Source organism: Myotis davidii, unplaced genomic scaffold (genome assembly GCF_000327345.1).
Source record: "Myotis davidii unplaced genomic scaffold, ASM32734v1 scaffold1577, whole genome shotgun sequence".
NCBI lineage: Eukaryota > Metazoa > Chordata > Mammalia > Chiroptera > Vespertilionidae > Myotis > Myotis davidii.
The window spans coordinates 16683-32906 of record NW_006288857.1 but is presented as its reverse complement, the minus strand read 5'-3'; the positions used below and the strand labels follow the sequence as shown (position 1 = coordinate 32906).

General features: G+C 43.3%; 1 protein-coding gene and 1 long non-coding RNA gene across 3 annotated transcripts in view; one reads left to right on the top strand and one right to left on the bottom strand.

Annotated features, from left to right (window-relative positions):
- The first annotated feature begins 1441 nt into the window (after window positions 1-1441).
- LOC107182692 overlaps window positions 1442-16224 on the top strand; it is a 17019-nt gene continuing 2236 nt past the window's right edge. Inside the window, exons 1-2 of the long non-coding RNA XR_001513406.1 lie at window positions 1442-1453; window positions 4075-4077. This is a non-coding gene — a long non-coding RNA (uncharacterized LOC107182692). The remainder of the gene's footprint in view (window positions 1454-4074; window positions 4078-16224) is intronic.
- Window positions 9470-16224, bottom strand: part of LOC102759011 (carcinoembryonic antigen-related cell adhesion molecule 1) — a 23428-nt gene continuing 16673 nt past the window's right edge. Inside the window, exons 4-7 of one of the 2 annotated variants that reach the window (XM_015562203.1) lie at window positions 12705-12831; window positions 11927-11979; window positions 11200-11231; window positions 9470-10245 (exon numbers count right to left, since the gene is read on the bottom strand). In XM_015562203.1, the coding sequence (XP_015417689.1) occupies window positions 10126-10245; window positions 11200-11231; window positions 11927-11979; window positions 12705-12831 (332 nt within the window). In that variant the 3' untranslated portion in view covers window positions 9470-10125. The remainder of the gene's footprint in view (window positions 10246-11199; window positions 11232-11926; window positions 11980-12704; window positions 12832-16224) is intronic. The other variant, XM_015562204.1, reaches the window with a different exon arrangement.

The following is a 16224-nucleotide window of genomic DNA, read 5'->3' as shown; positions in this document are numbered from 1 at the left end:
GGATCATGCCCTTTACCGGAATCGAACCTGGGACCCTTGAGTCCATAGGCTGATGCTCTATCCACTGAGCCAAACCAGTTAGGGCTGGATTATTTCTTTTTCCTCTTTTCATTCCTTTTTTATTGTTAATCCTCACCCAAAGATATTTTTTTCCATTGATTTTTAGACAGAGTAGAAGGAGGGGGAGAGACAGAGAGACAGAAACATCAATATGAGAGAGACACATTGATTGGTTGCCTCCAGCATGTACCGAGGCCTGAGCTGGGGATTGAGCTTGCAACCAAGTTACAGGCCCTTGACCAGAATCGAACCTGGAACTCTTCAGTCTGTGTGGGCCAATGCTCCAACCACTGAGCCAAACTGGCTAGATTTTGTTGTTTTTCTGGATCTGGAGCTGAAATGCAATTGAGGCCTAGATGTTGTCTCTAGAGGGGTAATCTTTTATATCTGGCTGTCAATTGCTAAGCCAGTTTGTTTGGCTATTTGTCTCAGTTTCCCCATTCCACTTGTCCTGGCTTACTGGCCTGTCTCAGTAGGATTTCTTTTATAAGTATGTCATATCCAGATAAATATGGGCACCTTAAGCGTAGTTGTCCTGGGTGGCTATTCATATATTCCAAAAGTTCTGTTATTAATTAAAACATCTCCCACTGGAGATGTGCCCGCAACCCAGGTACATGCCCTTGACCGGAATCGAACCTGGGACCTTTCAGTCCGCAGGCTGACACTCTATCCACTGAGCCAAACCGGTTTCGGCTAGAGTTGTTCTTAAAACCAGTCTGAGCCCTATAAAACCAGTTTTACTTCCTTATAATCACACTTAGTATTTCAGGCAGCCTGCCACTCTGTATTTATCTGTCTTCCTGTTCCCAGTTCCTCTTTTCCTTTCTTGCTCTAGTTGAGTTCAGATAGGGCTCCAACTACGGAGCCCAGGCAGCAGTGGAGGGAGGTTGGCACATTTCAGAAGACTTTGACCTTAAACAAAGCATGCACCAATATCCTTTTAGTGCATTCTTGCCTGTGTCCCATTTCTGCTTTGTGATCCCTGCCTGACCTAGCTTTTTAAGTTTTATTTTACAGAAAAGAACCATCAAATCCTTGGGCTGGGCACATAGCCTTGAACTGTCCTTCTCTCTGAGGAAACTGTCCTTCTCTCTGGGGAGAATAGGTAGGGCAAGGGCTCCATTGCTTTCTGCTCCTGGGCAGCTAGTTAATGTTCTACCAGCAATTCCCATTCTTGGGGAGACCAGGATCATGTTCCAACCCCACATCACTGCCCAGGGCAGAGGGCACTGTGTACAGAGAGCTGTGATTCCAGCGAGATCTGCATCTGACCTTCCTGCTTCATCTTTGGAGTCTGCAGCCGTCTGTGGTTTTGCAGCTTCTCAGTTCTTGGTCTCCGGTTTTTCTTCTCCGAGTCTGCCCTGGGGAGAAAATGAGGATGTTTATTAGTGTGGGAAAAGAAACCCCAAAGTTTACAAAGCAACATTTAACACAAAGCTGGGCTCCCTGCCTGTCATGCCTCCCTCAAAACCCCAGTGAAATGTTAGCTGAGTGTACAAACATGTCTATAGGGTTTCTTCAAAGATGAGGCTATATTTGAAGGCTTTATATGCTGACTACCGTTCTATCTGCTTTCCTCTTTTTCCAGAGGATTCTGCTTCTCACAAATAGGACTGAGGTTAATGGTCCAGAAATCCACCCGCCTTTCACCCTTTATTAATTGCAGAATAAGTGATGCAGAGGCTTTTGGGAGAATATAATTGTGGGGGGAGAGAGAGAGAGAGAGGAAGCGTTGGAACACCTGCTGGAGAAGGGACCAGAGCGCACCATTCGTGAATGAACATCTCTGGAGCAGAATAAGGGAGGAAGTGGAAACAAGAAAGGAAGCAAAAGGAAGCCAAATAATTGTAGGAATTGAGGGCATAATCCACAGCAGGGGTCCTCAAACTTTTTAAACAGGGGGCCAGTTCACTGTCCCTCAGACCGTTGGAGGGCCGGACTATAGTTTTAAAAAAAAACTATGAACAAATTCCTATGCACACTGCGCATATCTTATTTTGAAGTAAAAAAACAAAACGGGAACAAATATAATATTTGTATTTGCATGTGGCCTGCAGGCCGTAGTTTGAGGACCCCTGATCCACAGGGTAGTGCCTTCCCTGCAGCCTTAAAGAAGAGTTGCTTGATGTGTGCCTGTTGGGGAAAGCTCCAATAATCTAAATTCAGGATTGATTCCGATGAACTGACATACAGACATCATAAGACCTTTAATAGGAAAAACGGACACACAGGTGCAAAGCAGCTGCTTGCTGCCAGTGGTGGCCGGCCGGGAAGAGATCCGCACTCCTCCCAGCACAGGGTCTCTTTTTTTATAGGGGGTTGATAGTAAAACCATATGTTGGGTAGTCATGCAGACCACCAGAAAGAACAATGCAGTTCTAAGTGAACAATAACATTAGGCAGTTATCCCACTCTATGCATTCATTAACCCCTTCCTGGGGCCTGAACTTTATCTTTGGGTGGCATTCTGACTTTCTGGGTAGTCAGCTAAACCTGAGGCTACCGAGAGTTAAACAGTCACAGAAGGTTAAACAGAGTCCAACATTTCCCAGACATCTTTACTGCTGGAGACATAGTGCATCTCTGAGCTCCCCTACAATGCCTCTTGTGGGCATGGCCTTAGGCTAGGTCCTGGGGATACAGAGATAAACAAGACAAAGTCCCTGTTTTCCAATGTATAGTCTAACGGAAGAGCCACACTCAAGGGGCCAAAGAGCCACATGTGGCTCGAGAGCCACAGTTTGCCGACCACTGGTCTAACCAAAAGAAGATAAGTAACAAACAGAAATTAGATGAGATTTTAAAAGTGTGTGGTGTTGTGGGCTGAGATACTGCTACTAACAGCTCACATTTATTGTTTACCCACCACCTAAGTGTTTTACGCATGAATTAACTCATTGACTCCTGACAACAACCTTGTGATGTATGTATTACTTTAATCTCCGTTCATAAGTAAAGACTCTGAGGCACGGAAGCATTACCATTACCCAGTGGGCAAATCTGGTGCAGGTGGTCTGGCTTTAGAACATGTGCTCTTAAGTAGCATGGCCTCTAGTAAGTCATCCAGAGTGTGGGGAAGTCCTGCCGCTTCACATCTGTCTCCTTTGTATTGCCTGTCTGCCCTTTATCTGGGATACTCTTTCCTCAAGACTCTGGTCAGGGGGTTGACTCACTCGCCTATTCCTGGCCAGTCACTGGCCTTGGAGCTTGACTAGAGTAACCTAACCTTTACCTGTAGCCTAGCACAGAATGACTTTATTTAGAATTCATAACTTTGCTTAGGTTAACCTCTAAACCCACTAGATTTTATAAGGTTTTTGTAACCGTACCCTGTAATTTGCTAAGAATTTAACTAAAGGCTGAGACTTAATTAGCTAAACTTCCTTTCATACCTACACCATCCCTCCTACACCATCCCTGACACTGATGATTGCCAGAGCTGTTTTTCAGAAACAAGCCCAGGATGGGGGTGGGGAGGGCGGTGGTGGGGGTGATCTGGCTGAAACTACCTGAGACTGGCTTAAGCAGCTTAGAGAACCCTGTAGTGACCTCCTCATGAATTTTTCTCATTATACCCTCATTATAATACTAAACTCTCCAGTTAGGGGCAGAGATTTTCCTTTGTTTTTGAACCTGAGATGTATGAATAGCCATGTTTTCTGACTGTGCATCCCTATCTATACCTGCGACGATGAAGCTCACCTTAATGGTTATGCATGTTTTCCCCAAATAAAGATTAATTTGATGCTTTCTTGGGGATACACGGCTTTGGGAAGTGACCCACCCCAGTGTGTCTTTGTTACTGACTTACAATAAAGTTCCTTCTCATAGAATCATCTCAGAGTTGTCTTTTGGCTGGTAACACTAGCACTTTGTGTCTATATTGTTTAACTACATGATGCTCTATTTGTTGGAATATTTGACTCTTTGGGTTATAACCTTCTGGAGAGCAAGAACTTCTTTTTTTAAAAAAATATATTTTAGCCCTGGCCGGTTTGGCTCAATGGATAGAGCGTCGGCCGTGAGAGGAATAGAGACTCAAACATGAATGAGAGAGAAACATCAATCAGCTGCCTCTTGCACAACCCCCACTAGGGATGTGCCTGCAATCAAGGCACATGCCCTTGACCGGAATCGAACCCGGGACCCCTCAGTCCGCAGGCCGACGCTCTATCCACTGAGCCAAACCGGTTAGGGCAAGAACTTCTTTTTTTTTGGTAAAATTTTAAATAGTTGCAAAGATTAAGCTAGTAAAATAATGAACTTACAAGTGCTCATCACACAGCTTCAGCAATTATTTCATAGTCAATCTTGTTTCATCTACAACCCTTTCCGCCAATTGGATTGTTCTAAAGCAAATCCCAGACATAAGATCATTTCATCTGTTAATACAGGGGTAGACAATAGTAGGTTTACAGTTGTGAGTATGTGAAGCACATACTCGTTTGTTTTAATAATTGTATTATTTTCCATATGAACAACTATAAAACTACTTTTGCCCACTCCTGTATTTCAGTTGTATTACTAACTTATTAAGGGCTTTAAAAAAAGCATAACCAGAGCCCTGGCCAGTGTTGCTCAGTTGATTGTAGTGTTGTCCCATACACCAAAGGGTTGTGGATTCGATCCCTGATTGGGACACGTGTGGGAGGCAACCAATCAATGTTTCTCTCTCACATTGTTGTCTCTCTCTCTCAAATAAATTTAAAAAGTTATATAAAAAGACATAAGCACAATACCATTATCACACTAAAAATAGTACTTCCTAAATATCATAAAATATTCAATGTTCAGATTTCTGTAATTATCTCATAACTTTTTCCTTCCCTCTCTTCCTTTCCATTTTTTTTCTTCCTTTATAACTCCTTATATGGATAGCTACATTATTTTCATCTCTCTTAGGTAAATTCCTGGAAGTGGAATTGCTGGACTATATAGTTAACATAAGAAAATGCCAAACTCTTTTCCAGAGTGCTTGTTTCTTTTTATATTTCCACCAAGAATATATAAGAATACTGGTTGTTTCACATCCTCACAACACTTGGTGTTATCAGTCTTTTAAAGTTTAGCTATATGCCAATAACTTTTTTGAGTTCTTCTCGACGCCTTGCAGAATGTATTATTCATGTTATGCTTATCTTGTGGAATATTTTCCCAACTCACCAGTTTTTCAATCTTTCCTATGTTTTATGCCAGTGTTTCCTAACATGGAATATATGTAAGAATCATCTGGGAGTTTCTCAAAATATACAAGCCTCAGTCTTATTCCAGACATACTGTATCAGCTTCTTCAAGGATGGTTGAAAAAATTTCCTAAGATAATTCTGATTTATACTCTTTGTTTTTACCATTGCTTTTAGGCTCAAGTTCTACCTATGATAGCAGAGGTTCTCCATCCTTGGCTACATGTTAAAAGTATCTGGGAAGCTTTAAAAAAAAAGCAATGCCTGGGTTCCACCTCACACTAATTGAATTGAAATCTGTGGGTAAGGATTGAGAATCAGTTGTTTCTAGAATTCTCCAGCCATTCTGATGAATAGCCATGTTTCCCAATGGATGTGCCACACATCTCTGTCTACTTTTGTGGCATTTATCTTTTTCTATTTTTATATTATAACTAGAGTTCCAGTGCACGAAATTTGTGCACTCAGGGAGTGGGTCCCTCAGCCTGGATTGCGAGAGGGCTCAGGCCAGGCCGAGGGACCCCACTGGTGCATGATTGGGGCCAGGGAGGGAGATGGGAGGTTGGCCAGCTGGAGAGGGACTACAGGAGGACCCCAGGGCATGTCCGGCCTGTCTTGCTCAGTTCTGATCGGCCGGACCCTAGCAGCAAGCTAACCTACCAGTTAGAGTGTCTGCCCCTTGGTGGTTAATGCATGTCATAGCGGACGGTTGAATGGCCTTAACATATCATTAGCATATTACGCTTTGATTGGTTGAATGGCCGACCAGATGACTGGACACTTAGCATATTAGGCTTTTATTATATAGGATAATTTTTCATGTCTTATCTCTTGCCTTAGGATTCATGTTCCTTGAGGTAGGAACCCTGCCTTTCTCATTTTTGTCTCTTCCATGAGATCTAACACTGAGACTTGTAGAGCAGTAGGTGCTCCATAAGAATTTCATGGGCACATAAATTGGTCATTAGGAAGAGTCTGTGGTCATTAGGAAGAGATAGGCTGTGTTGCGAGTCTCAGGTACACACGTTAATGCGACAGGTTCCTGTCCTGCGTTGGGTCATTGTTGCTCTTGATGACTGGTGTGTTAACTCCTCTGTGAATAATAGATGGATCATTGCCCTGTGTGGCATTTGTTTTCAGACACAGCATTGGGACTAAGAATTATATGTGTGTATGGGGTTAAGGGGCCAGGATGGATAAGGAGACAGATCTAATTAGAATGGAGGAATTATACTAGAGAGAAGTGGTAAAGAGAATGAGGAAGAAAGAAATTTGAACTTACTTGGTAGGCCAGGGCAGGCTACAGTAGACTCTTGAGTAGGAGAGTGAACCAGCTTTTAGGAAGTTAATGAGTGTTGTGCAAGGCAGAGTCCATTAAAGACCAGAGACAAAAAGTCAAGCTGAACCCCACTGGAGTTGCTGAGAGCCTGGGTTATTTAGGTTTGTGGGAATGGAGGAAAGGGCACAAGGGAGAGATGTTCAGAAAGAATCAACAGGCCAAAACCGGTTTGGCTCAGTGGATAGAGCGTCGGCCTGCGGACTGAGGGGTCCCGGGTTCGATTCCGGTCAAGGGCATGTACCTGGGTTGCGGGCACATCCCCAGGGGGAATGTGCCAGAGGCGGCTGATCGATGTTTCTCTCTCATCGATGTTTCTAGCTATCTCTCTCCCTTCCTCTCTGTAAAAAAATCAATAATAAAAAAAGAGAATCAACAGGCTTTGATGATGTATGGAATCTGGGAGACAAAAAGCAAGAGCTGAGGAACTGGTGTCACTGACAAATGAATGAGCTGTGGGGGAAAGCCAGTTTAAATGGGAAGTAACTTCAGAAGGCATTTGGATATGAGTGTGCTGAGTACTGGGAAGCAGGGGCTAGAGATACAGATATGGGAGCCATCTGCACAGAGGTCACTGAAGCTGGGGGAAGAGGAGGCTGGTGTGGGGGGAGATAGCAGGGTCTGAGTACTAATTCTGGTGTGTGTGGAACAGGAGGACACCCAAGGAGGAAAAAGTTGTCTATGGTCTTAGAGCAGGGGTGGGCAAACTTTTTGACTTGAGGGCCACAATGGGTTCTTAAACTGGACCGGAGGGCCGGAACAAAAGCATGGGTGGAGTGTTTGTGTGAACTAATATAAATTCAAAGTAAACATCATTACATAAAAGGGTACGGTCTTTTTTATTTTTTATTTTTAGTTTTATTCATTTCAAACGGGCCGGATCCGGCCCGCGGGCCGTAGTTTGCCCACGGGTGTCTTAGAGATTATAAAAGTGAGCAATGTGAGGACGGAGGAAACATCTTTGAGTCTGGTCAAGATTCGGATACTGAGGATGGAGAAGAAACTTGGTGATGAGGAAAGGGAAAGACAGCATACATTTCAATCGCTTGGAAATGAAGGAAGTGAGATAACAGGCTAATACTGGAATTAATGAAGGTTATTCGGGTGCGAAGATCTTTGACCCTGTGAGGTGGCAGAAAAACTGACCTTGGGACAGGAAGATAGTGTCAGAGAGATTTCTACAGGACAGAACCCACGGAGACTTCATGTGGGTGAAGCCCTGTTGCTGCATCTGATTCGCTGGAGCCACTGGTGTGGGGAGTGTTATTTGTCCCTAATGAAGAGGCTGGGAATTTTTCACTCATGAAATCATCTTTCCCAGAGCAAAATAGGCAGTTTCTTCCAGGCAGTTTGCAGCTGTGGGCTGTTGCTTCTTGATAGACTCACTTTGTTAGCTGGTGTGCAAATAAAATTAGCTACTTCTCTGGTGACTAGGTAGAATATCTGTAGACTTAGAAATAGGCTTTGACTACCAGTTATGTAATTTCTATTTCTTCTGCCTGTAAAGAAGACATTGTCTAAAGCATTATCAACTGTGAGGCAGCATATTGATGTCTGATATATGATTTTTATTATAAATATAGAGCAAATTTTACAAATAATTCAGAAGTGGCCTTAGCCGGACAAAATTAAATAACAGAGAATAGCACAGATGAGGGGAAGTATTTACAGTCTGTGTCAGGGTCAGAAAACCCTGAAAGAGGTACCTGAGTACAGAGAACTCCCAACTAATCCTCTCTGGGGGGTCTCTTAGACAGTTTGAGATCCAGTAATCAATATCGAATAAATTATTTCTCTCATCAGCCCTAAAGAAAGTCATCCGTGTGGAAGGCTGGGTGGGCAATACTTTGCCTCTCCTTCCCTTTTCCCTTCTTTTTTATTCTGACACAATGGGACTCAGACCCCATGGGAGAAAAATTCCAGAGCCTGGGGCCCAGTTATGATCCTCCCGTGTCCTAAGGAGCGTCAGCACCAGTGCAGCTTTCCGGGTTGTAAACAATGGCAACAGTGTGAGTGACAGTGTTCCTTTCAGGCTACCACTTCTCAAGGACCAAATACACCTTAGCAGAGGCCCAGGTTTCCTGAGACAGTAAGTGGGGAAGATGGATAGAACTTGCACTGGCAGAAACATGAACTCAAATGGTGTCTGATGATTGGCTTAAGATGCCCGGAACTGACTTAGATCCATCTCCAGCCATGAATGAGAGAAACTGGGTCTTCTTTTCCACTTGGAGCCACTGACATAAAAGCTTGAGGAGCTCCTGGTCAAGGGAGGGGCATAGGTGGCTTCTTTCACTTAAGGTCCTCAGATTGGCTTATAAAGCAAAGCTAAGTAAAATTAACCCCTTTCGCATATGGTGTTACAAAGATTAAAATGGTGAAATGTCTCAGAGACGGGAACAAACCCACTACCTCAAATTGTGCATTCTTTAATAATTATTTAAATAATCTCTAAAGGGTAACCCTGATTCGTTTCTGAAATTCCTAGCAGATTGGTTTTCGTTTGTTTGTTTTTTTGTTAATCCTCACCTGAGGATATTTTTTCCATTAATTTTTAGAGAGTGAAAGGGAAGTAGGGATGGGGAGAATTAGAGAAGGAGGAAGAGAAACACCTACACTAGAGGAACACATTGATTGGTTGTCTCCTGCATGAACGCAACTGGGGCCAGGAATCCAACCTGCAACCCAGGTACACGCCCTTGACCAGGAATCAAACCTGAAACCCTTAGTTCCGTGGGCCAACGCTCTAATCACTGAGCAACACCAGCCACGGTTAGACTGTTTCTTATTGGGAGCTGAGTACCCTCTAAAACAGTAACCTCTTTCCTCTGTAGGCATTTCCTTGAATAAAAGCCAATAAAGTTATTAAAACATATGTGCTTTTTTCTTTACATTTTCTCTTGGGAATCACCTATAGTTTTCCTAGTTGCTTCTAGTGGTTTCTCTGAAGACAGGCTTGCCAAAGGCTTAGGTGGTATTCTAGCCAAGCAGAAAGGTGTTTAGACACCCTGACAATGGACAAAGGTGTAGAATTTCCTTGTTGAGACTTCGTTATATATTTATTTTCCTGTGTGGTCCATTCACACTGGGCTTTGGAGAGATAGGAGAAGCTTTTAGTTTTTCTCTCTCTTCTTTTCTGATACACGTATTTCAGTGGATAAGGATGTAACTCTCAAAGTTATGGCAAATTCAAGTTAGACTCCAACAGGAAGGAGTGAAGGTGGGCTCAATAGGTAAATTTAGAACAAGTCTCGGTCAGGGAATGGGGAGGGGCTGGAGGTTCTGGCAACTCTCTCCCAAGGTCTGCTTTGCCAAATTTCAATGACAAGGAAGGTTGGGCTTCCTACAGACTCCCGGATGTGCCTTTTCATCTGTTGACACTGAAGGGAGGGGCTGTGACCAGGAACCTGGAGGTGTCTCATGAGTGAGTAAAGGAGGAGGGGAAAAGAGGCTTCTCCTTTTCCGGAGGGCAAAGGGGTCTCCTAGTGATGGAGATGAGAAGCTGGGAATCAGTCAGCAGTGCAGTGAGCAGAGCTGGTTGCATTACTTCTTTTTTACTTCTGAATAAAGCGTTTCTGTGGCTGTTGGGGACGGAGAGGCATGAGTTGGCTTCTTTGATTCCTGGCCATTGAAGTTCAGGGAAGAATATGTAATTTCATCCATCTGAAAGGCATGAGAAGTGATCAATTAAGTCAGTGTCATAGGTCAGGCCCTCACCTTGCCTGGTGTGATTCGGCACCACCTGCTCTCACCACTTTGAAACTTCTAGCTTTGCAGAAGGGCTTTTATTACCCATTATTCCTGCATACTGACATCCTTTGAATGGTCATTAGAAGAGATAGATTATGTATTCATACAATGGAAGAGGATGATACAGCAATGAGAATGAACAGCTAGCTACAAATGTATACAACAATATGGATGAATCTCACAAAACCATTTTAAATGAAAGAAACAAGATAAATATGAGGATATACTGTGTTTTTCAAAATAAGAGCATAAACAGGCAAAACTAATGCATTGGAAGTCAGGATATGTTTGCACTTTGAAGGGAAGTGACAGGAAGGTTTCATGTTGCAGGGAGATGACATGTTTTGTTTCTTCATTACAGTGCTGCTTGGAGAGAAGCTCAGTAAAAATACTATAAACTAAAGGAACTAAGACCTCAGACCCATTGGATTAGACATTGTCTTTTGACAGGAAGAACAGGGTCAGATTGAAGATAGAGGAGGGAGAATGACCTGATGCCTTCCTTATATTAGGACTGTGCTTTGCATGTGTCATCTCATTTCATTCCTTCAACTTCTTTCTGAAGTAGGCAGCATGCCCATATTACAGATGACAAAGCTGAGGATCAAAGAGGTTAAGTTACTCGCTCAAGGTCACAGAGCTACTAAGAATCACTGGAGGATTCAAACACAGGATGGGGATACTCCAGAAACCCACGTTCTTGCATGAGGTAGACCCAATGGGAGTAATTAACCAATACATCCTTGTTTGTTGCTGCATTGAGGAACTCTGACTCAAATTTGATTGCATTTGTGTCTTCAAGAGTAACCCATTCTCTATAGAGGTATATGCATGAGAAAATGAGCCAGTGAAACTGGCTGTGCTTACCTTCTTAGGTGAGTTGTCAGAGAGGCCCTGACCTGGGAGTTGAAAGAAGAGTTAGCAATCCATGAAAATGCAAAACTGACTTATAGCCTTACAGCCTTAGTGTTGTTAAACTGTTATGATTTCTAGCTGAAGGAGGTGGCAGATAGGGGAAGGTGGGGTGGGGCGGTGGTCCATGATCACTTAAAGAATTCGATTCCCTCAGAGTCTGTGGTCCAGACCCAGGGTGTTAGTGCCAGTGGAGGGGGACTGGGGGAGAAGTGGGCAGAGAGGCAACAGTAGAGCCACAGAGGCCGCAGTCCACTTCTGAAGATTTTTTTCCAGTTGACAAGGCCTTGATTTTTTGCCCAGTTGTGTTTCTAAGCACCAGACACCAGTGGCAAGGAGGGGCAGCACCCAGAGCACCACAAGACAGGGAAAGTCTCACCAAAGGAGAGTGCCCACATCCTAATAGAGGAGGAGGGGAAAGGGTAAGGTGAGGAATGGCTTTGGAAAACATGTCCATCTTACTCAGGCCTGCCAGGTCTCGCTGAGTGAGTCTCTCCCAGGGCTGGCTCTCAGGGGAATCTTTGTGACTAAAAGGGTGTGAGGACCTATGGCAACCTAAGGTTGGGAAGTGGAGATCCCCTCTAACATTTCAGAAGGTACTGAGTCCATGGGACCAGGTTTCCTGCTAGGGCAGGGCACGTGGTGGAACACACCAGCTCTCACTGGTGATGGTTTTACTTACTGTGGTTGGAGGCTGAGGGTTTGTGCTCTGTGAGATCGCGCTGGTCGCTTGCCCTAAACAAATATCAGAGACTGTGACTGCTATTCCCAAGCACAGGCTCTTTGCTCCTTGAAGCAGCAAGGACATTGTCAGCAGTAAATTTCTTGGGGCTCCTCAGTGCTCATTTACACCAGAGTTGGTACTGCCTTTCCTCCTAGGCCTCCTCTTCAGTGTACCCACCATGCCTTCCAGTGTGCACTCCTTTCCTGTTGTCCTGACGTTCACATAGGTCCATTCTTTATCGACTGCCTCTGAGCCTACTTCTACCCTGACACCTTTCCCTTTTGAAGGTAGATGCTGTTTTTATCTTCACCTTATTTATTGCCTAAGGTGCCTTCAGTTTCTGCTTTTTGTTAGGTTCTCTTCCTGTCCCCACCCTCTCTTCTCCTTCGCTTGCCGTGGTTGACAGAGCACAGAACTCACTTTCTCTAGCTTCTCTTTTTGTATTTTCATTTGTTTTCCTTCTTGGACCTTGGCTTCCCTGACTGGGGGACCTATTGCATAATCTGCCCCCTCTAAACCAGATGGAAATGGGAATAACCATGGCCCAAAGGGAGAGGGGTACAGGAAGCTTGAAGACCAGGGAAGAAGAGGCCTCAGGAATCCATGCTGAGAAGCAGGGGCTTAGGGAGGAGGAGGAGCAGATCCAGGCCCAGAGACAGAGGGGAACTCTCCTTCCCTCTCCCAAGCATGGTCGTTAGCTTTGGAGGAAGCGAAGCAAGAGGGAAGGCCGTCATACCCTCCAGTCTTTCTGATATACAGGAAGTACACCAGGGCTGCTATCAGAGCTACGCCAGCCAGGACGCCAATCACGATGCCGGCCATAGCCCCATCTGAGAGGCCAGGACTTGGTAGTGTTGGATCATCTGTCATGGCTGGAAAAGAGAAGAATGAGTGAGGTGACGTTATTTTACAGTGGGGGTGCCCTTTGAGGTAAATAGCTGACTACATCCTTATATTTTCTCTCTTTCACTGTATTTCTAGGTTGGTGCTCAGACTTGCCACAATTCCATCCTGGCCTTTCTACACAAAGATACTTTTGGAGCTTTGGAAATGTGAGAAAGGCGGATTTCCATTTTTGTAAGTTTTAAGTTTTCACCATTTCATGGTTGCCTGTTTTACTGTACCAGGTATGGCAGCCATGAATATGTGCCACTCAGGTCTCCTGTGGTGGGGACTTAATTGATGGAAGGTGGTAAATGCACCATCTGCTTTGCACAGAGACTTCCCACAGGTTCTCAGCAGGGATCTGAAATAAGTCCATTCTGTGAGGAACGGTTTTCCTCTATGGGTGACTTTAGCTCAGACACCCCATCAGCTTTGCAGATACTCTCTTAGAACCACACTGCAACTTAAAATTTTCTCCTCTTTCTCCTTCACAGTAATCAGATCTGCATCCTGGTCAGAGAAATCTCCTAGGCTTTTCCCACTTCCACTCACCTTTAACAGGCATTTTTTCCAGTAAATATTTGTATATCTAATCCCATCTTGGCTGCATCTCAGGGGGTGAAACTGAACAAACTAGGCTTGAAACTTTGCACTCAACTTCTTTTAATTATTTTCCTTTATTTAGTCAGTAACCATGTCCCAATGATTTTTGTGAATGATGTCCCCCTAACTCCCAGATATAAATAAATTTGCACCTATATCTTCTCTTTTATTTCTGTTGTCCTCACTGGTCAACTCAAGATTGATGATTATTATTTATGTTAGCTACTGCTATGCGGTACTTACTATGTGCCAGGCTCTGTGCTCAATACTTTAGTTATATCTCATTTAATTCATATAACAACCCTGTCAGATAGACATTATTTCCATTTTACTGATGAAAAAATTGAGTCTTAGAGTGTTAAAAAAATTTACCCAAAGTCATATGTTTAGTAAGAGGTGGATCTGGGTGTCAACTCTAGGACCACCTGACTTCATAGAGGCTAATGATAATGGTAGTAATAAGAGCAGCTCACACTTATGGAACTTTTCTGTCGCATGTGGCATTTCCTAAGGGTTTAATTGATTATTACATTATATATTTAAAGCAATATAATGAAGCAGGTACTGTTACTGTACTTTTCAGTAGTGGAAATGGGGCCCAGAAAGTAAAGAATCTTGTGCAAGAAATTTGTTATTGTAATTGCTTACTTTAAAAAAAAAAAAAAAGAAAGATCTCAAATCAACAACCTAACTTTACAACTTAAGGAACTATATAAAGAATATACTAAATTCAAAGCTACCAGAAGGAAGGGAATAATAAAGATTAGAGTGGAGATAAATAAAATACAGAATGGAAAAACAATAGAGAAAAATCAATGAAACCAAAAGTTGGTTCTTCAAAAAAGATTAACAAAATTGATAAACCTTAAACTAGATTGTCTTAAGAAAAAAAGAGAGAAGATTCAAATCACTAAAATCAGAAATGAAAGTGAGGATATTACTACCAATTCTACAGAACAAATGAGAATTGTAATAGTACTATGAATAATTGCATACCAAAAAATTGGATAACTTAGATGAAATGAACAAATTTGTAGAGACACAAAACCTACCAAATGGAATCATAAAGAAATAGAAAATATGAATGAGTCTATAAATAGTAAGGCAATTTAGTCAGTATAAGCATTTGACAAAATTCAACACCCTTTCATGATAAAAATGCTCACACTAGGAATAGAAGGAAACTACCTCAACATAATAAAGGCCGTTTATGACAAACCCACAGCTAACATGATTCTCAATAGTGAAAGACGGAAAGTTTCTTTTCTAAGATTAGGCAGAGACAAAGATGTCTGCTTTTGCCATTTCTACTCAAAACAGTATTGGAAATCCTAGCCAGTAATTAGGCAAAATAAATAAATAAATAAATAAATAAAAGGCATTCAAATTGGAAAGGAAAAGGTAAAATTTGCTTATGATATGATCTGCCTGCTCTGTAAAATCAATAAAAAATATATTAAAAAAAAAAAGATCCCACAAAAAACTGTTAGAACTAATAAATTCAGCAAAGCTGCAGGTTACTAAATCAACTTGTAAAAATCAGTCGTGTTTTATATACAAACAATGAAAAATTCAGAAAGGAAATTAAGAAAATTCCATTTACAACAGTATCAAAAAGAACAAAATACCGTAGGAACCAAAATGGTGGTGTAGGTAAATGCTGGTACTTGCATCCTCCCACAACCACATCAAAATTACAACTAAAATACAGACCGACCATTATTCAGAACTGCTTGAAGTCTGGCTGAGTGGAAGTCCTACAACTAGAGGATTAAAGAAGAAAGAACATTGAGATTAGTAGGAGGGGTAGAGGTGAGGAACGGGCTGGTCTTTCACCCACATGTGGTGTGTTTTTAATTGGGAGGAATATCTTAGCTGAGGAGGCCTCCCGTGAGGAGCAAGGGTCCCAGCCCCACACAAGACCCCCAGCTCAGGGTTCCAGTGCCAGGAAGAGATGTCCCTGTAACTTCGGGTGGTAAAAACCAAGCGGGGATTGTGGCTGAGTGACATGGAGACTATTGGAGTCGCAGGCAGTTCCACTTACAGGGCCAGCACATGGGCTTACCCAGACTTACTCCCTCTGAACTCCATTCCTGGGCAGCATCTTGAAAGGATCCAGGGACATATGGGGAGGAATTATATTGTCTGGTATTAGGGAAATTCAGGGGCAGCTTTCTCCCCCAAAATGCTGCGACCTCCCCCCCGCCACATTCAGTTGACTGGCAGGCGCTCCATATCTGAGTCTCCATCAACCTGGCCCACACTGTTTGCCCCACCCTGGTGAGTCCCTCAGATCCTGCCCCACCCAATTTGCAGCCCCTCCCAAGCTATTTACAGTGTATCTTCTATATATTAATGGCCTATTCTGGCTCAGGCTTCAGACTTTCCTAAAACCTCTCAAACAAGTAGCAACTGGACTCAGTGTGCTCCATACCTCTCGATAAGTATCGAGACACTAGCAGCAGTTTGCCAAGGTTCCCAGCTTGTTCTCTACTGGCCACCTCCTAGTCCAATACAAGTAGCATCCATCTGCATACCACTCTGTAGCTCATGCCAGGTGGCCCCAGGCAGGGCACAGGCAGAGGCTGACTTTGCCCCTCCTGGAAGGCCCCAGAGCCAGTGCATCCAGTAGACAGTTTCAGACCATGCAAGATTACAACTCTACCACATCCACAAGTGACAGACTCAATGGGTAGACTTGGTGAGCACCAAAGCCCCACTGAAACAAATCCTGCTCCATAGGGGTGTCTCTTGCACAGCAGCTCTTA